General features: G+C 43.0%; 1 protein-coding gene across 2 annotated transcripts in view; it reads left to right on the top strand.

The window, feature by feature from the left end:
• Positions 1-26,805, top strand: part of TSPAN2 (tetraspanin 2) — a 716,196-nt gene that overhangs the window by 445,633 nt on the left and 243,758 nt on the right. For both annotated transcript variants that reach the window (XM_069238961.1, XM_069238962.1), the window contains exon 3: positions 23,097-23,194. In XM_069238961.1, the coding sequence (XP_069095062.1) occupies positions 23,097-23,194 (98 nt within the window). The remainder of the gene's footprint in view (positions 1-23,096; positions 23,195-26,805) is intronic.

The raw sequence follows: 26,805 nt of genomic DNA, 5'->3' as shown, positions 1-26,805 counted from the left end.
TCTCCTCCTCATCTTGAGGCTGGAGAGGTTTGCCTTTCGCCATTTGATCATCAAGATACTCACTTGATCTGTTTTAAGCTGCCCTTAATGTAACAGTAACACTTTATTTTATGTCAAGCCTCTTGTGGGTTTTTTCAGTTTTTAAACTTTTCCAAGTTATCATTACACAGTTAAGTGTGAGAACGGGTAAAACAGAAAATATCAACAGCACTCAATGTATTTTTTTTAATGGGTTTGCTATAGTGCTTAAGTAGATTTTAGGGATAAGTGGTTACTAACAAAATTCTCTGGGGGAGATTCTCAAACATTTTGTGCTGGGTTAGCTTCACAAACGTGATGCTAATCAGTACAAGATGTTTTGTTTCCTGATTCACTTTCCAGTGCAAAACTTATTTTGCGTTGGAAAGTACCCAAAAGTAATGCAAAGCAGCGCGAAAAACCCTGCTTAGCAGTACTTAGGTCATGGAGGTCTTACATGGGTGTTACATGGGCGTTCCCATGCAAACACCGATGCCTTTTGAAGCTAAATCCTATCTACCAACATTAATAGACAGGTTTTAGTACCAAAAATAATGTTGTTGAAAAACAGGCGTAAAAAGGAGAACAGTTTCATTTCTCCTTTCTTTTCTGACTTTGCATGGGTGCTGCACTGTACAGCACACATACAAAGTAGGAAAAGGTTTTCACTTGTCCAGCCATAGTATTTTGTACAGTAAGGGTACCATTCCCCAGTTGTGGCTCACTGGGGCTACGGGGGGTTGGGCGGCACGCAGAGGTAAAAGGGAATATTAAGAAACTTAAACAAATACATTTTTTTAAATGGAACTCCGCTCCGTGCTGCCTATCCTCCGTCTCCTCAACATGCAGGCACAGGCTCCCAGCCTGCCCTGCAGCCAGTCCTGATGCTGCTCAGAGCAGCGTTAGGATTAGCTGGGAGCGCCCAGCCAGGGTGCTCCCAGGCAGACTGGGATCCTGTGCCTGCTCTCTCTAGCCCGGCACACAGTGCAGGGATGGAGAGAGCACAGTGCGCATGTGTGTTTGGCCGACCCGAGACGCCCGGCCAAACATACATGCCCACTGAGGGGGGTGCTCAGTGCACTCCCCTCCATGGCTGTCATCCCCAATGCCCCAACCTCCGCCCGCCAAGTTGTAACCGCTGTGCGCCCGCCAATGCGGTGGCGATTTCGACATCCCCGCTGGGCCGGCGGGATGATGGCTGCAACATGGGAGCCGGCTCCAAATGGAGCCGGCGGTGTTGCGGCGGTGCGACGGGTGCAGTTGCTGTCTGCAGACAGTGAATAGCTTCATGGGGCTGTGCCAGGGGGCCCCTGTACTGCCCATGCCCTAGGCTCCCCTTTCCGCCAGCCTTTTCATGGCGGTTCCTACCGCCATGAAAAGGCTGGCGGGAGGGGGACTCGTAATCCCCTCGGCAGCTCTGCAAGCAGCGGTGCCCTGGAGGATTAAATCCGCAGGGATCAACATGGCAGAAAACCACCGGTCCCAGCTGTGCGACCGTGGCGCTTCCGCTGCAGTCGTAATCCCCAAGATTACACCGCCAGCCTGTTGGCAGTGAAATCGACAAAACAGCCCTGGTGGTCTTTGACCACCAGGGTTGCAATGAGGGCCATAGTCTATTAACGGTTTGTAGTAAAAGATTTGCAGCTGCTGGCAGTGGGGCAACGCTCCTCTGCCATAGCGGAGGAGCCGCCACTGCCCTTCCCATAAAAAACCTAAGGTAGACTCAGGCATGCACCCTAGCACTATGGCACTAAGGTGTATGCCTGGTGCAGAGCAGCTGAAATCAGCACCTGCATTAGGGAGCGGAGAGGAGAGTAGAGAGGCATAACTCTGTGACTATGGCGCTCTTCTGCTCTCTCCCTGTCACACAGAGCTTCTCAGCATTTTTGGCTGCTGCGCTGCATTCCGTAACACCTTTCAGAATCAGGGTCTCTGTTTAAGTGCGATAGCTAAATTGGTAGATTTTGACACCAGCAATATGCACTTTTCATGCCTCCCAGTTTGATATAATCCAATACACCACTTTTTAGGACCAGGAAGAGGAGTATCTTTCATACCCCACTAAAGTGGACGGAGCACACATTTATTTGGTGTCCCAGCACAGAGACACTGACACTCACTTTAGTCGGTGATAGAAGTGAATTTTAAATGCTCTGAAGACATATGATGCAGGTCAGGAAGGTAGAGCATTGCAATAGCTCTGTGAATTTTACATCTGTGAAGTAGTACATAGTACATGTGTGAAAAGATGCACAGTGAGATAAAGATTAGCACACTGGTATATGGGATGAAGGATGCTGTGAAAATCAGCATTGCTAGTTTCACATGTTAGGTTTACTCGACTAGGATTTCCACTCAGCTGTTTTTTATGACTTGACCAGAATTTAAATGGCCTGGCAATTATAAAACTTAAGTACATATAAAAAGAAGCCCCCTAACATGTTCTGGTGCTGCTTCAATGACCAGTAGCTCAAAATTTAGGTAACCAAAGATAGGAAAGCCATGTTAAAAATGAACACATAAAATTATATATAAAGTTCTCTTTAAATATCATGTCCCAGGGTTTGCAGAATCGAAATTGTGTACAACTGGCCTGTATTTTTCTGTTGGGATGTTGGCAGTGCTATTGCAACTGATTCTTTGCTTTAATCAGCATTGTAGGTGCAGATAGGAGATGACATTGAGGCAAGTCCCTCATCAAAGCTTTGCTGCTCACTGCAGGTTTAACATCTGGTATGGACGAGTAAAACAATGTCACTTAAGTCTCAAATATGACTGCACGATATATTTTGATGTGTTCAATAATGAGTAATAGTTTTCATAGAGTGGGCTCTCAGGGTGGACGGTCATCCGAGTGTGCTTTGAGTTTGTCTATGTAAGTATCCCAGACTCCCAGGGGCCCTCCCCATCCTTTTCTAGCTGTCCAATGTGGTCCTCTGCCACCAATAATTCCTCACTCAGGCCCTTACATACTCTATACACTGTTTTCAGACACACACCACTCCACACCGCTTTAAAAGTGTCCCATTCAACCATGGTCTGATGCTGATGCTGTCCACTCATCGTCCAGGAAGTAGTGGTCTATGGCCTCACCAAACTGGTACTGAAGCGTGCATCTTCCAGGAAGCAGTGGGTAGGCGCCAGGTGGGGATCTTATGTGGAGACCTACCTCAAATATGTGTAATCAGTAGAGGATTGTGATCTGAAATTGTGCGTCCCATGTACTCCACTTGCAAGGACTATGTGGCCAACATAGGAGGGACAAACACAATGTCCAGCCGTGAATGCGGTGCATGTACTGTGGAGTAGTGAGTATATTCTCTGTCTACCGGGTGAAAGAGTTTCCACAGCTCCCCCACGTGCATGTCACATGCCCAGGAGTTTAAGTTTTGTGAGGCTGAGCAGAACGGTGCCCATTTTAGGGGAGGTGTGGATCTGCGGGCGTGAAGTCTAACACCCCATTGAAATGCCCAAACAACCCTCTGGATTTATCAGTGTGTGTGTCACAGTGAGCCGTACTCCCAGAGCCACCCACATGAGTACTCCCCATGGATAACTGGAATAGGTTGTCCCATATATCCCACCCGCCATCTCATGTTCAGCCTGGTGAGTTCCAATGTGGTGCAGTGTGTTTTTTGAAGCCATGCAAAATGTACCTGGCGCCTTCACAGATAAGTATATAGCAGGTGTTGCTTGACATAGGAAGCCATGCCTCTTACTTTCCACGTGAGGAGCTGGTATTGTTGTAACACCATAAGTAAGAAGACCTACACTATAGGGGTAACTTCATGTATGAAAGCCAAGCAAGTAGTGCTAGCTCGATCATTCTCACATACGGGTACCCAAACATAAAGTAAACCCTGAACTCTGTTCGCCAGGGTGCCGTGCAACACAACCCTTACAGAGTGCTTGTAACTGATGTAAAAATAGTCCTGCGGGGGTGTGGTGTAATACGTGGCAACTACAATTCCATCAAAAGTGTTCCATATGCCCCTTGTCCCCCAGCTCAGAATGTGACCCATTCCTCTCAATCACCACAATACAGTAAAGTCATTACTGTGCACCCCTAGCCAAACATAACACCAATAACTATAGCATTGACATCACCCCCATATCAAATAAAAACATTACAGGAGCCACAATGTCTTTACAGAAGATCAGCCATCACCGGTGTGACCTCAGGACCCCCGCAAAATTTCTGGAATGTCTTCCGGTATGTAGCCACTCAAGGATAATGTCTTCGAAATCTCAAGTGTACCAGCCTTGGTTTCAAGAGCCAGGGGACCCTGCCCCCACTAGTGCAGGCACTGCCTGCGCTGTCTCTTGTGCTGCCTGCTCCTGTGTAGGTCGTGGGCAGATTTTTTGATTTGCCTGGCATCTGTTTTGCGCTGTCAGACAGCCCCCTTCAGAGTCTTGATGGTCGAGAGGGCTATGTTCTCCCTTGGATTCCCACAAATCCCACGCCTTCTGAGCCATCTGAAAGATCAATGCCTGTTCTCCGTCCATGACTTTGAGCTTAGAGGGGAAAAAACGGTGCGTACATGAGCCCCATATTGATTCTCCACATAGTAAAATGCCTTGCGCTTCGGTACATCTGCAGTGTAATCTGGGAAGATCGTGACTGCCTGTTCTCCATTTGTCAGGGGCATTTAGGGTGAACAATTTGTAATATATTATTTCTATCTTGATTATTGAGCAGACATGCCACTACTGGACATGGCAGGGCACCAGGCAGAGGTGGGTGGGCCAGCACTTTATGTGCTCATTCCACTGAGAAGAAGGTGGAGGTTTTGCCCCCAAGGACCGTCCGCACCAACCATTGCTCAGAGCAGAGGTCCATACTTGGTCTCTTGACTCTTTCAGGCAGTCCCACCACTTTGATGTTATTCCAGCATGATCACCCCTCCACATTTTAGCAAAACCACTCCCCACCTTAGAGCGATATCTGGGCTTTTGCATCCAACACCGTGGTTGTGACTTCTTCCAGAACGGACTGTTGGGCAGGTACATTAGTTTTCAGTTTGCTATGCTCCTGTCATCTATGGCCAATGTCAATGTTCAAAGAGGAACATGATCTGGCTCCAAGAGGCCATCCCAGTAAATCACATTAGCCACACACTATCTCTTTGGCCACTTGAACATGATTATAATCATACATGTCTTTGTGGGAATTTAAACATTAATATAATATACACTATAACAGGGATGGAACATCATTACAATTACACACTCTTTGTGGAGACTTGTACATCACTATAATCACACACTGTATTTGTAGGGACTTGAATATAACTATAATCAGACACTAACTTTATGGAGACTTGGGCATGATTTCCTTCTCACACCATCTCTGTGGAGATTTAGGCATTCATGTAATCAAACACATTCTATGTTTAGACATACACATAATTATCATCACACACTATTCTTGAACATTATCGTCACACACTATTCCAGTGGAGACATGAACATGATATTCATCAAACTTTAGCTCTGTGGGGACTTGAAATCACAATAACCACACACTATCTCTATGAGGACTTGAACACTTTATCATCACACACTATCTATGTTTGGACTTGAGCTTAAGTATCTGCACATTGTACCTTTTTGGAGACATGAGCATTGCTTTTACATGCAATTTCAGAGGGGACTTGAATGAGGTTATCTTTACACACTATCCTTTGGGAACTTGAACATCACTACAATCACACACTATATTTGTGTGGACTTGAACATCACTATAATCATACACTCTCTGTGGGGACTTGAAAATCACTATGATCACACACGCTCTCTGCGGGGACTGAACATCACTACAATTACACACTTTCTTTGTGGTGGCATGAACATCACTATAATTACATACTATATCTGTGGGGACTTGAACATCTGTATAATAATATCACACTATAGCTTTGGGGACTTGAACATACCTGCACTATCTATGTTTGGATGTTAAAATACTTTTCTTCACATTCTACCTTTTTGGAGACTTGAGCATTGTTTTTGCTCACAATTTCAGTGGGAACTTGAACAAGATTATCTTTACAAGCTATCACTGTGGGGACTTGAACATCACTATATTCACACACTATCTTTGTGGGGACTTGAACATCACAATAATCACACACTCTCTCTGTGGGGATTTGAACATTACTGTAATCACACACTCTCTGTATGGGAACTTGAACATCATTGTAATCACACATCATCACTATGGGGACTTGTCCATCACTATAATCGTACACTATTGTTATGGGGACTTGGACAGACCTGAAATCACATACTATCTATGTTTGAACATGAACATGCTTATCTTTACATTCTACCTTTTAGGAGTCTTGAACCTTTTCTTTTCACATCATTTCAGTGGGGACGTGAATACAATTGACTTCACAAACTACCTCTTTTGGGACTTCAACATCACTATAATTACACACTATCTTTGTGGTGGCTATCTGTATGGGAACTCAAACGTGGTTGCCTTCATACACCATCTCTATGGAGTCTTGAACATTGCTATAATCACACACAATATATGTTTGGGCATAAACATAATCATTATCACATACTATTTCTGTGTGGTTTGGAACATTGTTATTTCAATGGTGACATGAACATGATTGTATTCAAACATTATGGCCCTCATTCTGACCTTGGCGGGCGGCGGAGGCCGCCCGCCAAAGTCCCGCCGTCAGGTTACCGTTCCGCGGTCGAAAGACCGCGGCGGTAATTCTGACTTTCCCGCTGGGCTGGCAGGCGGTCTCCTTCAGACCGCCAGCCAGCCCAGCGGGAAAGAGGCTTCCACGATGAAGCCGGCTCGGAATCGAGCCGGCGGAGTGGAAGCTGTGCGACGGGTGCAGTTGCACCCGTCGCGTATTTCACTGTCTGCGCAGCAGACAGTGAAATACATGTAGGGGCCCTCTTACGGGGGCCCCTGCAATGCCCATGCCAGTGGCATGGGCACTGCAGGGGCCCCCAGGGGCCCCGCGACCCCCCCTACCGCCATCCGGATCTCGGCGGTCCGACCGCCGGGATCTGGATGGCGGTAGGGGGGGTCAGAATCCCCGCGGCGGTGCAGCAAGCTGCGCCGCCGCGGAGGATTCAATGGGGCCGCGGTACACTGGCGGGACCCCGCCAGTGGTGCCGGTCCGACCGCGGCTTTACCGCCGCGGTCGGAATCCCCATTGGAGCACCGCCGGCTTGTCGGCGGTGCTCCCGCGGTCCTCCGCCCTGGCGGTCAAAGACCGCCAGGGTCAGAATGAGGGCCTATGTCTATTGGGACTTAATAATCAGAATAACCACACACTATTTCTGTGGGGACTTGAACATCACTATAATCACACACTATCTCTGTGGGGTCTTGAACACCCCTATAATTGCACACTGTCTTTGTGCAGACTTGAACACACCTATAATCACATACTTTCTATGTTTGGGCTTGAACATACTTATCTTCACATGCTATGTATTTGAAGATTTAAAAAGTGTCTTTACACACCATTCCATGTGAAATACACTTGAAATATATTATCTTTACTCAGAATCTGTGTGGGGACTTAAACATGACAATAACCACACACTATCTATGTGGGGACAATAACATTCCCATATTCACACACAAACTCAGTTTGGACTTGAACATCATCATCTACACACACTATCTGTCTGGAGACTTGCACAGTAACTTAATACACTATTTTAGGTAGAACTTGAACAAGATTATCTTCGCACACTAACTATGTGGGAACTTGAATATTGTCTTTACACACTATTTCACTTGGGAATTGAACAAGATACTTCATACACTATTTTGTATGGGGGACTTAACATCACTATATTAAAACACTACGTTTGTTTGCGTTTGATCATGATTAACTTCACACACCAGGGTTATAGGAGTTCTATAATCAAGATTGAGATGTTATTGCAAGGAGGCAAAATATATTTTGAAAAGGGTGCAGTGGCATATGCAGTGTGTCATAAAGTGTAGTAGAAGTAATTAAATGTGTTCCTGTGCTCCGGCTAGAAGCAAAGCATTATTGTGTGGGGGTGGTGTTTTTATGGTAGGGTGTTACTTCACCTGCCGCACATATTGAAGTTAAGGATCAGAAAGTGATGCTGTGTAGCGAAGAGGTGGAAAAGGAAGAGGGAAAGGTATCTTTGTGGTCGGTAGACAAGAACATACTTTGCTTAGGTGATTTTGTAAGTAAAAGACAAGACATGAACGATCATAGTTTTTATATTAGAACAGGATGGAGGGCATGAAAGATGCAGATAACTTATTAGAGTGCCTGTTTACTTTTTCCTCACGGTCTTTTGCTAACTCTCTTTGCGTGGCCACTTTCCCATGGTATTGCAGTCGGAAAGTGCGCGTGCCCTGTCTATAAATGCTAGGAGGGGGTGCTTATGTGATTCGTTGAGGTGCTGTACTCTGGAGTTCCCTGTAAAAAGGTACACCACATATCCAGGGTGGGTACAGCCCTGGCTACTAGTAGGATGTTGCACTGAGTGTGCCACTTACTCGACTAGCCAGTGAAGAATGTAATGGGCCTGCCAGTGCAGGGCTGCGGAGGTGCATTTGCTCATGGGCTTAGGTTGGCACTACTAATGTCATAGCCAATCCTGAGGGGACCCTCTACTATTTCTAGAGCACCCCCTGAAAGGTGGGGTAGGTGGGAGATGGGAGGATGGGCAGGTATACATGGGTGTTCCATGCTCTGTAGGGAAGAACCCCCACATGGATACTCCCTGCCTAGGGGTGGGGGTCATCTCTTCCCATAGGTGTTTGCTGATTCCCTGCCTGGTGGCCTTAGGGCCCTGGGCACTTTTCCCCTTGGCAATACAGTGGAAAATGGGCACACCTTCCTACATATACGAGGAAGGGGCACTGGCCGGTGTGTGCGCACGTTCCCACTGGCGTACCAAATGTGTTGGGCCTGTCATAGCAGGCCTGGGTGCTTTAAATCTGTATCCAGCCTGTTGTAGCAGGTCTTTGCATGCTCACTAGTACTTGAGGGGTCTTAAATAGTATCCAACATGTCATAGCAGGCCTAGATGTACGCACTAGCACCTATGATGCTTTAAACATGTTAACTAGCCTGACTTATCAAGCCTGTGTACGCACATGCACCTTTGGTGCTTTTAAACATGTCTCCAGCATGCCAATGCAGGGTAGTATGTGGCAAGGGCATGTATGCCCAGAGAGTGAAGAATATCCATGTGTGTTTTCACTGCATAGGAGAGCTGATCTGCCCATAGGTTACCATTGGAGAAGTGTTACAATTACTCTAAGCTGCAGCAGTTGATTGCAGTTGAGCAGCCTCATGTTGTTTACTATCACTGGATTTATCTAGACAAACCCCTTTCTATGGTAAAAGTGGTTCTGTCAGAAATCATGGAAAAAAGCCACTTCTAGAAAGTGGACATTTGTCTGCCCTAAAACCCTTTGTGTGTTTTTTAATTCAACTCGAGTCCACACTGGGGAGTGGAGAAACACATCTGTGCAGTCCCCAGCAACAGCTATAAAACTTGGGCACACAACTGGAACAAACACCCTCTGCCATTTGTGGCCCTGACTGGATAGATTGGAGGGAGAGGTTCTGTCACTTGGCCTCTCAGAGCCAGAGCCTGATCAGCCATTATCTCTTTGCTTCCTCCCACACCTTTGCCTAGGGTCCTGAAAAAGTGTAATCCAGCCTTGTGGGGCCTATTATCTCGGGGGAAGGGTGCTATCATCTCTAGCTCTTGAGGGGGTGAGGTAGTAGGGACTGGTTGGAGGAAGGTTTAGACCCAAGGAGGGTCCTGCCAGTGCAGTGACCACTAGCCTGCCGGAAACTTTATTTACATACACCTTGTGTGAAGTCCATTTTTTGACGCCCAGTTTATCTGATGTGTGGTAGTTCTGTGCCGGTGCTTTACACATTTTCCCTGTGATAAGCCTGACTGCTCTGTGCCAAGCTACCCCAGGGTGAGCGCAGACCATACAGTGAGTATAAGCACCCACCCCTGACAAGAGTGGCAGGTTCTGCCTGGCTAGGGGCCCGCCTCAGCCAACCGGAATGTGCCTCCTCCAACAGCACCTAAATCAACAAATGTTGAAAGTAAACTCCAGGAAAGTAAAGAATGTAAATGTGGAGACATTATGAGTTGATGCAATGTCGGTCAAAGTGTTAAAAGGACCTGAAGACACACAGTGAAGTTTTGCAGTGGAAAAGGAAGAGGGCAAGGCGCCACTGGGGGCTTAATGCTGCACAAGGGTTGGGAGGCCTGTTTGTTTTCAAGTTGCTAAAATCGTCAACTTTTGCTTCTTATGTAAAGCTTAAGGAAGTGAGTTTACTGTCTTGTAGTGGCTGTACCTGTTGCACCAATGAAAAATGTGACCATGGAAGTGCGTGTTTGGACAGAGGCAAGAGACAGGAGAAGAATATGTGTATGGGTGGAATAAAGACCTAGACTAGGTTTAGTAGATTTTTGTGTAGGACACTGTGGTACTGCATCTGCTTCACAAATGGAATATACAGTCTATGAAGTATAGTTCTGAATGGCAGATGAGGAGAGAGAGGTGTGTTGGTGGTGGGTGTGCACTGAGGAAGAGTGGTAAGTTGTGGTGGTCTTAGTTAAATCTTGCCTTGAAACAGCATACTTTATCTTTCAAAATCGATCGAGGGGAAAAATGTGTAGGCAATGTGTGTAACATAAAAATTGTTTCCTTGGTTTCTGTTAAAAATGTAAATTAAAGCAATATTGTAGTTGTAATGTGTCCATGAGTCCTTATTACCCTGGTGCCACTGTACTTGCTGTCTGAATTGAAAGTCTGCTTCTAAAAGTCTGTGTGTGCAAAGGGTATATACAGAAGAGGCGTCTTGAACTCTGTAGAGGGGCAGTGATGTGCCATTGTTTCAGAAGAACATGTTCACCTATTTCTTTGTTACCACACGCACCTGCCAAATAGCGTAAAAAACGTGTACTAGTGTAGGCAGATTGCTATAGAACATAGTGGAAGTATCTAATTGGGTTCCAGGTCTCCTGTCTGAAGTTTGCAGGAAGCAGTAATCTGCTTTGCCTGTGTTTTTGTGGCATGCTGCTACTGCACCTGTTGCACATACTGAGACTAATGCTCATTAGGTGTAGTTGTGAAAGCTAGACTTTTTGGCTTTGCCAAAGCGTGTTATTATTGAAAGTGCTTGGTAATCGGTGTTGCAGTCTCTAAACACAGAGATAATTAGTCATTCAGCAGAGTAGCTCGTTAAGCTAAAACCACCAGCGGTTTGATATGGGACAGAGCCGCGAAGTACTTCACAATTTAAACAAGAAATATACTTTTTCAAACGGGCTCACTGTTAAGAGTTTCTGCTGGGAGAAATCTGTTTTCAGATAGTCAGACAAAGCAAAGTGTAGAATGCTAAAGGTAACTAACCTGGAGATACGAGGCAGTGCCAAATTAGCTCTATCGCAGCACATCTATGGTCAAGCAGCATTACAAAGAAAGCCTATGTACTTATTATAACATATTTAAATTTATAAATATACAAAAACGTGCTGATATGGCCATACATTTGCAACCGTGGCCCTTTATTTTTTGGTAACCATATTTTATGATTCCATATTAGTGGAAATGCAATAGAATGGATGCATTCCATAGTATTAACGGTATGTGCACATATTCCATGTTTGGTTGGTTATCACTAGTTTATAGTAGTTTTGTGTCACATATTTATACATTTGACAGATTTTGTTTACATTGTACTGAAGCAATATTCAAATAAACTGTGTTTATAAAAATCCTATGGTTTACAGGAAGGTGGGAGCACACTGCCTCAGATCCCAGCACTCAGTTCAACCCAACGCATTATAGTAAAGGCAGTGCATAATGACACTTACTTCAATAACAGTCTCCAGTTTTTCACCTTGTTGACGCAGCCAGTGCTGTGCATTTCTAGAAACGTGTTTCAGGATAATTGTCCTTCATAAGTAGAGAGCAACAAGTAATTTTGGGGGTGCTGGAAATGCTGTTCAAAGTCTTTAATGGGTCCGTGTACCACTCACTGAGCTCAGGTGTATCAACCAGAGCTCATTAGCTCAAGGGAGACTTTTCAAACTAAAGGAGAGTGTGGGCACACTGCCTCACATCCCATCACTCACTTTTCCTCAGTGCATTATGGTAAATGCAGTGCATACCGAAAGTAAGCAAATGTAGCTGACAAGAGGTAAAGCCAATAGTAAGCAATAGGCAGAATGCATTTCTATGCTATCTCCAAAATGTATTTTGCAGTCAGACAGTGTACAGTCTGGTAAGCTTCTACATAAAAATGGCCTGCTGGTGCTGTCTTCCTGTGTGCTGGTGCATTAAGAAAGCTGCCTTGCAACATGCACAGTCTCATTCCAAGGTGCAGAGGTGAGTGTGAGTTGTCTTACACAGGATTTTACTGAAAGCATACCCTTCCAGCACTAATTCTTAAACCCACAGCTCTGAAGCATCACACTTATTGGATGTATAATATGCTTTATAACACACATACATATGCGAAGTGTGGGTTGTTTGGAGGAAAAAAAACATTTATCTTTTTAATAGCTGCTTCCAGCAGGCCTCTTTATTTTTTTAACATAATCCAGGTATGTCTATCTTAGTATATCATGCTTAGTCTCAGTAAAGCAGCACAAACTGCTGTTTGCATTGAGAAATGAGGACATTACCATTGGCAAATAACTTTTTTATTGAAAAGTTAATACCCTTCTGAGACTTTGGATTACTTTGCCTTGCTACAGATCTTTAATAAATGTGCCATTAAGTCCTCTCAAGGCAACAGTGGAAAGATACAACTCTTCTGATCGAAACACTGTGTGATGAAAATGCTCATGCATAAGGGAACACAAGAATGGAGGGGAAAGCCTTTGTATCAAGACCAAAGGCAGACAACAAAGCTATTTAAACATGAGCAAAGGGCTAACACAAGCCCCACTCTATCTATATGTCATGTGTTGTAAATAATAGTCTGCTAAAATAAATCTAAATATGTTTCTAGCTGAGAAATAAAATAAATATTTAAAAAGCTACAAACGGAGCAAGAAGAGGCACATCAGAGCGCATGGGAGAGGAGTAATTAGATATCACCTTTGTAAGGGGTGATGATTGGGGAGACAAGTGGAAAGACATGCATTCCCATGAAATGCTGAAAAGCAAAGGAAAAAGTCCCTTCAAGCCAACATTTGAAGATTACAAGTCATCCTATTGTAACACTGTGAGACAAATGCTTTTGAGAGGGGCAAATTCAAGAATAGAGAAGAAAGCCATTGAATCAAGACCTGACACCTGAGACAGACAAAAAGCTGTCATAAGCTTCAATCTGAGGGAAATATTACGTCTGTCAGCAGAGCTGTGTATAGGCAAGACTATAAAACGAAAATTGAACACATTGTTAGTAAACAAATTACACTGTAAAACAGCTATTGGTGCTGTACATGAGGCACTTGTCAGAGCACAGAGAGATATGGTAAAATGTACATTGAACTCTAAATAATAAGTGCCAAGTGGAGAATGTACAGTTGGACCTCATGAAATATTGCAAGTTAGGTCATGCAATAAAAAGAACAAACATACATATTGCAACATTGGAGAACAAAAGCATGACAGTTCTACCTTAATACAGGTACAGTAGACATGTGTAAAATTAAAGCACAAATGTCAGTCTAATTGCTCCACATAACTGCCCCATAATTTGCCCCAAGATATGAAGAAACTTTGCAGGTGTTCAACTTGAGAAATCCTAGATCAGTATAACCCAAAACAGTCTGTTTATGTCAATACATGTAAATGTTTATTTGTGGCAAAGATGTGAGCCAAAAAGGGTTTTACCTTTTCAGTTTTCAGCTTTTGTATCAAGTAGAAATACATTGGTAACTTCTGACTTTTCTGAACATGAGTGTCTTTTGCTTTGCTCGTCATTTTGATATGTTGGAGTTGCAGAGAGCCACACTTGGAGCACCCTTTACACCACCCTTCCTAAAAGAACATATAACCCTGCAGGTCTCCTGACCCAGTACTGGAAGGTGGGCACTGTAAGCACAGAATGTCTGCCATAAGCCTCACGTTCCCTTTTCCGTTTCCACTTGTGGGGCTGTACTTAGTGAAAAAAGCCAGAGCCTGGCATAGGTGATCAGGGGGTATGACAACTGCTGCCATGCCCCACACCAGATGTTTACCCAGCGAACTCGGTGTTAGGGCACTTTCACACAAGATCAGGTGCTGTGCCGGCGGTAAACATCCTCAAAGAGTCTGGTGATGGTGCAATGCGCACCCCCAACCCCCGGGCTCCACCTGTTGAGGTTTGAAGGTTCTGCTGCCTGCACCATCAGATTCTGGCAGGAAGTGCAGCATTTGGGAACAGGACACATCTTTACATAACCTCCAGTGGAGAATAATTGTTATTTGATGCACTCAGGATAATTCTAGAATTGATAGAACTTTTGAAAAGTGAGTACACAGGTAATATGTCAGGCTTACTACCTTTATCGTATCTTTTCAAAATAAAAAATAAGGCCTATAACCTTTTCACTAATATATCATCAAACCAACTCAAGCATACTGTACTGAGCGTAAGCTTTCTACAAGGCAACTATCCAGCATACAATCATAAAAGTACAAATGTATACAAAACTTACAGTTGGCAAAGCAAAATACTATCTCCCCAAAGAGAGACTAACAAAGATAATGAAACTGCAGGTGTCACCTACCTTTGTAACAAGAGCTAATCTTGTTCAATGAAAATCATACCGAGCTACTAAAAATTTTAGGGTGATAACAGCAAACATATCATACAAAATTACATTAATGACCACCCCATGCATTATTACCAGCAATGATCACCTCAGTACACCAGGAAGGGTTGCCAGTTGTAACATGAAAAAGGTTGTATCAATCAGAAATGCCTCTACATGGTAAATGGGATGACAACCATAACTGCTATGCCCCTTGCACCAAAGGCATAAAATCAGGAGGAATTGGGGAGACTTATTACATATATTATCCTACTAGTAATAAGTTTCCCCATTGCCTCATGATTTATCATTAAGATTTAAGCATTACAATTATTAAATCTATTTAGGAACTCCAAACATCAGGTTGTGAGTACAGACAAAACCATCATTTTCACCTTGAATACGCATTTTCCAATATTGGGATGCATATATTAATTCAACCAAGCAAAAACTTCTAATTTAATAGGCTGGGCTGCACACAGGAGAGCTGTGTACACCTAGTTGGAGAGCTACAAGTATCTCACACCACAAGCTACTTTTTAGAGATGCCTGTTGTAGTGCATATCTTCTATTCATGTGGTTTGTTTGGGTGAATCACCAAAAACCAAACCCCTTGACTGCTATGGTTGTCTGTGAAATTCAGGCTTTAGCACAGTGTATTAACAATGCATCCTTAAAAACCTGTTGTCTATACCACATGCTTTTCACAATAGGTCAGGACTATTGGCTTTGTTATAATATTTCATAATGAACACATCAAACCTCTGAAATACAAAACAACGTTTCCAAATGAACCAAGGAAGTCTTTACTCTTTACCACTGACTGTACACCTTACCTGACACTGCCCTATGCAAGTGCACATCAACTGGTAATAATATGCATACAGTTATACAATTACACATAAGTAGAATAATACTGCTTTCAATACAACATACAGCCCCACACAACAGGGCATAACAAGAATCATCACAGTGAAAACCCTAGGCTTTGTGTGAGTGGGAAGCCAAAGCCATAAACCCTGCATACAACGGTAATCTGTGAGATTACATGTAACAAAATACCTATTGGTAGGGTTTAAAATTGAGTAATAACTATCCACACTTAAATGCCTATTTGCTTGAACATATGGTTTTCACAATAAATATGTCAGACCCAATGTATTTATCATAACATGTCATAAAAACAGATCAGGCCAATAGTCATGCTCTTTGACTTGCCACCATACCCAACTCAGTTCTGTTCAAGTATACATATTACCAAAAGCCAAAATGTGCCACACAAGCAGTGTTTTTAATGAAAGCACACAAATGCGGCCCAATCAAATCCTATACTAAACTAACATGTGGACGGAGCATAAGTGTCTCTCTCAAAAGTACTCAGATTGTTCTTCTTTGTTGATCACCTAATTTCAGGCAACAGTTGCATTGTCAAGCCAGACAAAAAATCCATGTACATTAGTGATTAGCATAACCCTCAGCATCCCATACAACTCTCATACACAAATATCCATTCTGAAATCTAAAGTTAATCATGGACGTTGAAGGTACTGGGACCGAAATACATTCCTTATATCTGCCCTCCTCCCATCTGTGCTGCTGACAGAGAAATGCAAATAAAATAATTTATCTAGTTATCTAATACACTTTACCAGAAGTACAGTATCATGTGTGCAACCCTGAAAATTTGAGCTCAGGCAGCTGGCTAGATAAACAAAATGATCAAAGCTGTGTAGAGGATAACCACTTTTTGTGGAAGCACAGAACTTCTGCACAATCAACCTTTGTTCTCCTGGCTTCCAACACATGGATAGAACGAAAGCCATTCTCTTGGTGATTCTCACATTATTACCTCTCAACTTTTTTGAGGATGTACACAGTTTCTGCCCAATCAAAACATGTACTCCTGGCTCCTAATGTGAGCAGGGCCCAAGGCCCTGTGTAGTGATACTCACATAATTGTCTGGGACTATGAGTAGCTCACACCACAAACTACAAAAATGGAGCAACTTGAGCACCATTTTGTAGTACAAATAAAGCCTTATTTGTTTTTCATAAATTGAATGTTTAGAAAGCACAGTTGCCAGTTTGGTTTCTACTAAATTTTCACGTGCAGACCCACTTATACTGATGTGAAAGCGCCTATAAAGCAAAGTGTACACTAACAGAAGGCTAGGATCAGTTACACTGCAGCCCTCATGATCCAGAGTTACTGTGAGTCTCTAGTGTGAAGCCTGCTTGTGGGGAGAATAGATGTGGACACAATTTCAATATCCCTGACCGGCAATGCCAGGGAATGACTCATAAGACAGAGGGCATTGTGAACAAGCATGGACCTAGCCAAAAGTTCTGGTTTTGTCTACCAGTCTTTTGGATTTGTAATTTTTTTTTGTTTTGTTGTAGTTTTTCCTACTGTTGACAAAACAACTGGCCTTTCAACAACATAAAAAATAAAACATTGGTTAAAAGAAAACATATCCTTTTGGTCTGAAAATGTCCATATTATTACAGTAGTCTCTGGCACTGAAGGGAACAACTTTGTGTGAGGATGTGCCCCTTGTGAAAGAGCAGGATGCTGTCATCACAGTGAAGTTAACCAGAGGCTAAAATGAGCTGACCCTATACTCCATACTGTATGCTATAGTAACCAGAAGTAAAACTTGAAAGACACAGCACCAGACCAATAACGAAGAAGGCTGGCAGAATACCACTGTAAGTAAGTATATTTATATATAATTTTAGTAAAATCAAAAGTTCTTGATTAACACCAGACTTAAACAGGCATTGACAAAGCTAATAGGCCTTTCCTATGCAAGAACTATTAGCTTTCCCATTGTGTTTTACCCATGATGTACAGCTGCATGGCTGCTGTTCAGTTGGACTAAAGGTTAGTGACATGAAGGAGAGTGGCATGTAGTAGAGTGTCATAGAGTGATGTGGAGTTTTGTGGAGTGGAGTAGGGTTGAGTAGAGGGGAGTACAGTGGTATGGAGTGCTGTAGAGTGGAGTGGCATGGAGTAGCATGGCATACAGTGGAGTAGAGTGCTATAGAGTGGAATGGCATAGAGGGTTGTAGAGTGTTGTAGAGTGTGGTGCCGTAGAGTGGAGGGGGGTGGTGTGGAGTGGGGTAGGGTGGAGAAGAGAAGATTGGAGATTGGTAAAGTGGAGTGGAGGGGGTAGAGTGGAGTAAGGTATTGTAGAGTAGGGTGGCATAGAGTGTTGTCGAATGGAGTGGAATAGAGTGGTGTAGAGTGGAGTGGCATAGAATGGAGTAGGGTGTTGTAGAGTGGAGTGGCATACAGTGGCGTAGAGTGGAATATAGTGTTGTAGAGTGGAGTAGAACCACAAAACCAATGGTAAGCAATGGGCTGAATGCATTCCAGGGAAGCTTTCAGAATGCCCCTAAGAAGTATTTTCACAACTAGGCAACTGTGCTGTGTGGTAGGCTTTGACCTTAAAAAGGGACTAGAGATGGCCAAATGCAAGCAAACCTGATTAAGTTGTTTTTACATTCATCTGCTGATTCAAGAAATAAGCATTTCATTACCTATTTAGGAAGTTTAAGACATGTGACAAATAATTAAACGGATTATTTGTGAAACTATAAAAAGCACTGGCCCTCCAGATTTTAAAATGTAAATTTGAGCAATGTTATTTTCATAACCTACTACATTTCATAAACGAAGTCATTTTTCAAATGAATGGTCAAGGAGTTCTGCTTTAGACACAGTCTGCAACATTCAAAAGAAGCAACAGAAACAGGGACAATAAAACTTTTAAAGGAAAACCTAATGCTGTGTGAGGACATCAGAGTCTAGCTACTAGTATGCGCTTGAGTACATATATAAATTAAACCACACAGCCTCATTGAAGAGAGCTGTGCAGGTTATTTTTCCTTGTTCTTTCTTGTAGTGATACTCCTAGTGATCACTTTTGCAGACCTAACAAGAAAGCACCTCTCTTTTTTGATAGATGTCACTCTCAGATTACCAAAGATTCTGCAATTTAGATCACCAGCACTGACTATATTTGGTATTTTCCATTGATCTTGGTATTTGTCAGTTGAACATTCTTTGCATTTTCTTTTGTTTTTTAAGACAAGCTGGAATGTTTCCACGTTGAAGACTGTTAGTTTCATATGTATAGAGGTATCTGTAGTAGTCCTTTTTACAGTATTAGTTAATGCTTTAACACAATATACTCAAAGACATTTGTGTGTATTCACAACAGCCATCTTAAAATGTGTCTTGTTAATGCTTACCAAAATGCATTCAAAGACAGTGCCCATGGATGTGTGTATCTGAGGAGGCCATGTTTTAATGCATTTTGTTATGGTATTAACATAATACATTGAGGAAGTGACAGCTGGGTGCGGAGTGGAAAGGGAGGAATAAAGAGATTAGGATGAAGGGGAGCAAACAGACAGCAGAAAAAGAATCCCTCATATTTACTCTAGTGCATGGTCTTATGTCAGCAGTGGAACAATACTTAATCCACGCAAAACATAGTGCAACCAAAGTGCTACTGGGCAAGACAAGCACACCACTGCCCCAAACCGTAGAGCTGTGATGTATCACCTAACGTGCACTCCACTCTGCCCCCAAAAACACATTACTCCAGATGTAGTAGTGCTGAGGATGAGAGCTCTGTTCCTTAAAGGATGCCGTAAACCAGAGGACTTGGTGGAAAAGAAGCCCAGAAGAAGTGCACACAGGTAATTTAGATTAAATTCATGAAGTTGCAAAAGATTGTTGTATATATTGAATTTTAGTGATAAAGTAGTGTGCTAGGATGTCAGGAATGTGGCTTATTGTTGAGGCTAGTAGAATAGGCGATGCCACTAGACTAGGAATTCTTGGATTTTGTATCCTATATTTGAGAGTATCTATAAGATGCTTGTGGCAGAATACATTAAAGAATATGAAAGGAGAATAAATGAGTTCAGAACTGATGAAGTATATTAGTTGCTTCTATCTTTCATAAGATGTTTTAACCCAGTTACACCTGATATGGTTGGTAGGTTGGTCCGCATGGTGATGAGCGAATAAGGGAAGGATTTGAAGATGGTTGTGGTGCATTCTACGATGGGTATCCTGGGTAGTAATGCTTTTTTGGTTTATGGATGTGTGTAGGATATTTTGATGTCTCTGAAATAGTCCCGAGCTCAAAGTCAGAGAAAAATAAAGACCATTTTTGCTAGCCAGGAAAAGAAACGGTTACAGTTGATTTTTGAGAAGGGACATTTGAAAGTGTGACATTGATAGGAGCTATGAATGACAGCTGATAAATAGCTGGAAAGCAACATTTTGTTCATAACATGATCAGACCAAATGACTGTAAACATGCTGGTTGTGCACCGTGACGACTGCCACTGAACAGGGGTGGCGGAACGTGACAGGGCGCGAAGGGACGGGGGCATTTAAAAAAAACAAATTTTAAAAAAACACTTACCTTCGAGGGGAGATGTCCTCTTCCCGGCTGCACAGTCTCCTGGCCAATCATGACACTACTGACAGCAGCATCGTGATTGGTCTGAGTGGCCTGCTTCGCCGCTCAGACTGGGAATGGGAGCCTGGGAATGTTCTCCACTCGGCTGTGCTATACAGCCTGGTAGAGAACATGCAAAGTGTGCATGTCTTTTTGCCAGTCCCAACACAGCCAGCCAAACAGACGTGCACACTTTGTGTGCACGTAGCCCTCCTCCTACCCCTTCCCTCCAGCCCAGCCACGCCCGCACTACAAGGAAAAATAAAATGATAATAACATACACTGCACTATTGTAATTTTCTTTTTGGGAAATCGAGTAAATGTAAATTTTGCACTTGTATAGAGCTCTACTCACCCGTTAGGGTCTCAAGGTGCTGTATGCATACCGCTGGGGAACTCCTCCTGGCTTTTCTCTGTGAGGCACCCACTCCTGGGCAACCCCCAGGGTAAAGCCAGGCATCCAAGCGCTATCAGAGCTGTTGTGGAGATTAAGCAAGCTATTGCCCTGAGTTACAGAGTGGGACCCATTAATTAGATTAGGCACTGAGGCAAGAATTATCAGGTCCAAGGAAATTGAGCCCAAGACCCGCCAAGGTGGCAATTGAACCCTGGTCCCAGGCCAGCTCTCTGTATCAGGGTTTGCTGCTCTAACCATTGTGCCACACTTCTCCAGTGGAGTGTTGTTCCTCTGCCTTAGCGGAGGAGTCACCCCTGATTGTATAGCAAGAGCAGATGACTAGAATGCCAAACCAATGATTCACCATTCAGAGTAAGTTGTGTAAAACTTTACACAAATATGGCCTGTATGGCTGAGAAGCTAATAATGAATGACAGCAGAGACATTGAAATTACCCAGAACTAAAATAATTGGATGTATTAAGGATTAAGGGAAAATTAAATCAGTAAAGCTTTGTGGTGAAATCAATTGCAGGGCCTGGTGAGAAAAAGAGCAGAATTAAGGGAAAGGTAAATGTGAGCCATTCTGCATTAGAAAACAGTCCCAGACAGAAAATAGTAATGGAAAGTTGCACATGGTAAAAGCCCCTTCAGATTTTTAGGTTTGTGTGTAATTCTGGTGTGTAATTGTTTGAAGTTTCTGCAATTTGGCCAAAATTACACTAAATTGCATGTCCTTAGCTGAAATGCAAATCTATAATGTTGCACTATATTTTGGCACAAAAAGAATCCTTGTCAAATTTTGGTATGAGGGCACATTTAAACAAAAGCACCATGAATAACAGCTGCTCATGTTCTGCAGTTCCCCTGCACTCACTGAACATTTTTACAGCAACGGGCACATTTCACAGTAACGTTTAATGAGAATGGTATGTAACTAAACAAAGTTAAATAATGCCATAATTATGGAAAATTCATGTAACAAGCAAAATGTGAAATTAAAAAAATCACTGCACTCTATGGCACTATACTCTACACCTGTCTACTCTGCACCTCTACTCTGCACCACTTTCCGCCACTTCACTCTACGCCACTCTTCTCTATGCCACTCCACTCTACTCTGCACAACTCCACTCTGCGCCATTGCACTCTACTATGAAAAACTCTAATTTACGCCACTTCATTCTACAATGCTGCATTGTATGCCATTGAACTTCATGCTGCTGCTCTCTATGCCACTACAGTCTATGCCACTGTACTCTGTAACTCTGTAACACTCTGTGCCAATGCACTCTACACCATTCCATTCTACTCTACACCTCTCCACTCTACGCCAGTCTGTGCAACTCCTCTCTATGCCACTCCGATACACAACACTCTATTCCAGTTCACAACACTACTTCAGTCTTTACCATTCCACTCTTTGACGCTCCACACCACTCTCCTCTACACCACTAACATTTAGCCATGCTGAACAGCAGTCATGCTGTTATACAACATGGCTAAAACACATTGGCAAAGCCAAAAGCTCTTGCATAGGGAAGACCTATGAGCTTTTCTAAGTCTTGTCCAGTATAGGGGATTTTCTGCAGTCATAGTTATAATAAAAATAGGACCAGTGTAGGCATTCCAGGGAGAAGAGGAGTGCGGAAAATATTGTAAACCTCAGACGTTAAGGGTAAAGTTGGAAATACACATGAGCAGCAGTAGTAAATGCATTTTAAAGGGACTTTCCTGAGCTTATGGTGCAAAATATCTTTCCTGTGGAGAAAACTAACGACATTTTGATAGGTGTCCATTGAATATTTAGGTTTATTTGAACCACCAGAATGTGCACATTTATGCAAATCATAAGCCTCCAACACATTCATGTATACACAATTTTTTTTTCTTCCTAAAAGCATTTTTAAAATGAAATGTCAACAACTGGTGGAAAATAGAGTTGTAATTGTATGCATCTAAATATTCCACAACAATGTCAATAATGAAACACAAATTGTGTGTGCGTTTTGTTCTAGAAAACACATCTAATAAATCCTTGTAAAAAAATTACCACAGTTCAAGTCAAAATTATTTATTTCAGTTAAAAGGTACAAATGAGGTCCATCAATGTTAATTATGATCAGAAAAATTCATAATGTGTTATTCTAATGATTTATTCGACTTGTATATCCCTTGCTTGGAACCTGGAGACATTTTGAATGAGGAACAAATTAAACTAAATGCACATATTCAAGATATCAGTGCCTTCTCCCCACTGTGCCAAAAAAATTATGCTTTCTGATCGTGTTGATGTATGCGAGGAATTTCATTTTTTTTTAGGGACAGGTGAATTGGCTGCTCTCTCTACACCGTTCTAATGACTTTATACCATGGTCATGGCTTTGAATGTTAAGAGGTGTTTTGCAATTGTAACATTGTTTTGTCATCCCTTCACAGGACTCTATGTCCTGATCGGAGCTGGAGTCCTGATGATGCTGGTTGGATTTTTTGGGTGCTGTGGAGCAATACGCGAGTCCCAGTGCTTGCTGGGATCTGTAAGTACACTTTTCTACATCTGCATGTATCTTACAGCATAAACATATTTTACTCATGTGGTGTTTACTGCTATGTGGCCTAAAGCAGTAGATAAGCAACAAAGGCACTTACCTTTGTGCCTGGGAATAAAATAAGGTCACTGGTGTCTTAGAAATGTGGCATAGGTTTTAGAGGTGTATCACAAAAAAACTCTTACATTTTTCCAAGACCTGTCATAATATCCTCTTCAAAGTAAAATAATTGTATGTGCCCATTGGAAACAATATGTGTTCAACATAAAGGCTGCACATCATATCATTCGTATGATGTAGATGGGGACATTTGAATAATGATGTTTGTGTATGAACGTTTTGCATCATAATTAGCACCAGATAAAAACAACACATAATACTTGGGATTCTGCAATCCCTTTATAAACACTGGTCACTAATTTCTTTATAATCAACAACTTGTGACCCACCAAAGAAGTCAGAGCTCGACTGCAGTAAGTTATTGCAGTCGAGTTTTGATTTTGCAATTCCTGCTGTCTGAGTCAGCAGCCGAGGTGAAAGACAGATCAGGTTCAGAACATAATCATTATTTGCATGTCTTGGATAATTATAGAAAAGTTAGAATCTTTTTACACATTCCAAACTACTGCAGCTATTTGTTTTCAAAAACTGATTTGTATTGAACTGTTTCTAATATCTTTTTTGCAACAAATATCTAACAGGTTTTTAATATTTAATTTTGCCGCAGAGGATCTATTTCTATTCTTCATGCTTGCAAACATGCTCGCTCTTTCATGCGAAAGAGCTACGCACCATGATTTTGATTGATTTGTGGGAAAGATGATAGTGTGACGCTGTACTAGATGGGATAAAGTATCCCCTGCTGTACATGATAAGGATATTGCAAGTCATCTCCGAGTTCCATAACCTTATAAAGGAAGTCCTTGATGACTTGCAATATCCTTGTATGGGAGGAGCACTTTATCCCTTATATCATACAGTCTTAGCCAGAAGAATATGATTACAAATTGCATTACTGCACATGAAAACGCTTTTATACTTCTGTGTTTAGGCTGTGTTGTAAGGTGGTTTATTAGTAGGGGTTGGTAGGTACCCACTACCAGTAATAAGGCCACAGTCACAATATAAGGTCCAGTCAAGGTCTCAATAAATTAATCCCTTGCTTAACCCTTGGTACTTGGCAACGAGGAGGCAGGCTTAATTTAGAAGACAAATGTGTAAAGCATTTAAAACACCAATACATTAAGGGCCAGATGTAGGTAAGTTTGGGTTTGCGACTCGAGTTGCAATACACTCGAGAAAATGAAACTTTTTTTGTTTCATTTTTTCAGAGCCATTCACAAAGGGGAAGGGGTCCCCTTTTGCGAATGGGTTAGCACCCATTTGTAATGGGTGCTAACTGCGAATTGCTTTGCGACTGCGTTCGTGGTCACAAAGCAATTCAGCATCGCGATGCGAATCGCAAATAGGAAGGGGAACACCCCTTCCTATTTGCGAGTCGCATTCCCATTTTACGAGTTGGTAACCAGCTTACCAACTCACAAAATGGGAATGAGCATCACGATGCGCGTTTTGCATGGCGCAAAGAGCGAAATCCACTGTTTGCACCATGCAAAACGCTTTGTACATCTGGCCCTAAATATGTAGGACACAACAGACAATACAAATTTAACACTTATTTATAAAAATAGGAAATATGTTTATCTTTAAAATGACACCAAAATGACAAATTCAAACTAGGGAAATGGAGATATGAATTTTTAAAGCATAAATGTTTTCTAGTGCCTAAAAGCCAAAAGCGCTACTTGGTTGCGCGTGACTGGGACAAAGTCAAAATTTTAGGCCGACACAATGGAGCTCAACTCAGATACACTGAGTGGGAGGCCTCTGTCAAAGTTTTACCTCCGGAATTAGTTGTTTTTCTGGAAATTTCTCTCTTGTAGACTGGTGAGGCTGTTTGTCAGAGTGGTCTCCAACACCAATCCAAGTGTCTAGAAGCTCTGAGGTGGTCCTTGAGATAAAAGTCCAACTGAAGGTGGTCAGCTGGGTTCCTCTTGGTGAGGATAATGCAGGTGAAGCTCTTGTAAACTGTGGCTTTCAGGGAGTTCACTCCTTAACTTCTGGAAGCCAGACAAAGTCCTTAGAGCTGTGGTTATCAGTGTGCAGCAGGTGCAGTCACAGAAAGTGCAGTCTTTTGGGATGAAGAACAGGGTTCCAGCAGAGCAGTCCTTCTTCTCTTTGTAGTTTCAGGCAGTGATTTGAGTTTCTGGGTAACTCTCCCATATTTATTTAGTATTCCCGGGCTTGCAAACAGGGAGGCACTCCTGTTCAATGGCATGCAGGGTGCCACCCTCTGGGGTGACCATCTACTGCAAAGTGTGGCAAAAATCTATCCCAGAAAGCACTAGTGTTCCAAAATCCAAGATAGAGAATCTTTCCTTTGGCGGTTAGGATCTGGCTTGGCCCTTCCACTGATGTGGCTAATTTCCCCTAATACTCCGCCACCAGCCCCTCCGCTAATCTAATCACTGGGGCTCCCATCTGGCTGGGGTGGCAGGAGGTGATGGTGAGCATGTTTCCTATCCTAAGTGTCATTCAGCCTTTGAAGATCAGTTTGGCTACCAGTGTTTTTGCTGACTCTCTTTGCTTGGCCTTAGGACTCAGGGCATTTTCTCACTGTACTGCAGTGGGAAAGAGTGCACGCCCTCCGTACATATGCCAGGAAGGGGTGATCATACGATTGGTTAAGGTGCTGAGCCGAGGAATGCCCTGTAAAAAGTTACACCACATACATACCTGAGGCAGGTACAGCCCCGGTTACTAGTGGGATGCTGTACAGAGTATGCCACTAACCAGAATAGCAAGTGAACCATGGATCAGGCCTGCCGTTGCAGGCCTGGGGAGGTGTAGTTGTGCTTGGGGTGGCATTTCTTACTCCTCAGCAAACCCCGAATGGGTCTTACACTACCCATAGAGCACCCCCTGAAGGGCAGAGCAGATGGTAGGCAGAGGGCTGGGCAGGTACACATGGGTGTCCATTCCCTGGTAGTGAAGAACTCCCACATGGGTTTTCCCTACCTAGGAGGTTAGCTCATTCCATAGGTGTTGCTGATTCTCTTTTAGTGGCCTTAGGACCCTGGGCACTTTCCCCCTGTAAGTAAGGTGTGAAGGTGGCATGCGCCTTTCCTACGTATGTTAGGAAGTGGCGCTAATCATTGTGTGTTGAGTCTGCCATTGCAGGCCCGTGTGTATGTGCGCTTGCACAATAGTGTTTTAACATGTGACCCACCTGCCATTGTAGGACCGTGTGTGCTTTCTTGCACAATGGTGTTTTAACTTGTTCAGCCTGCCATTGAAGACCCACCATGGGTGGGTGCCTGCACAATAGTGTTTTAACATTTGCCCAGCCTGCTATTGAAGGCCCCTCTATGCACACTTGCACCAAGGGTGTTTCTAAACATAGTGAAGAATTCCCATGTGTGTTCTCGCTACCTTCGCAAGGTTGCTCTCCCCATAGGCTTACACGGGGGAGTGATTGAACTGCAATAGCGGATTGCAGTAATGCAGACTCATGATGTTTCCTACCACTGGGTTCACAG

Source organism: Pleurodeles waltl, chromosome 6, assembly GCF_031143425.1.
Source record: "Pleurodeles waltl isolate 20211129_DDA chromosome 6, aPleWal1.hap1.20221129, whole genome shotgun sequence".
In the NCBI taxonomy this organism is placed as follows: Eukaryota; Metazoa; Chordata; class Amphibia; order Caudata; family Salamandridae; genus Pleurodeles; species Pleurodeles waltl.
This window is presented reverse-complemented; position numbering and strand designations above follow the sequence as displayed.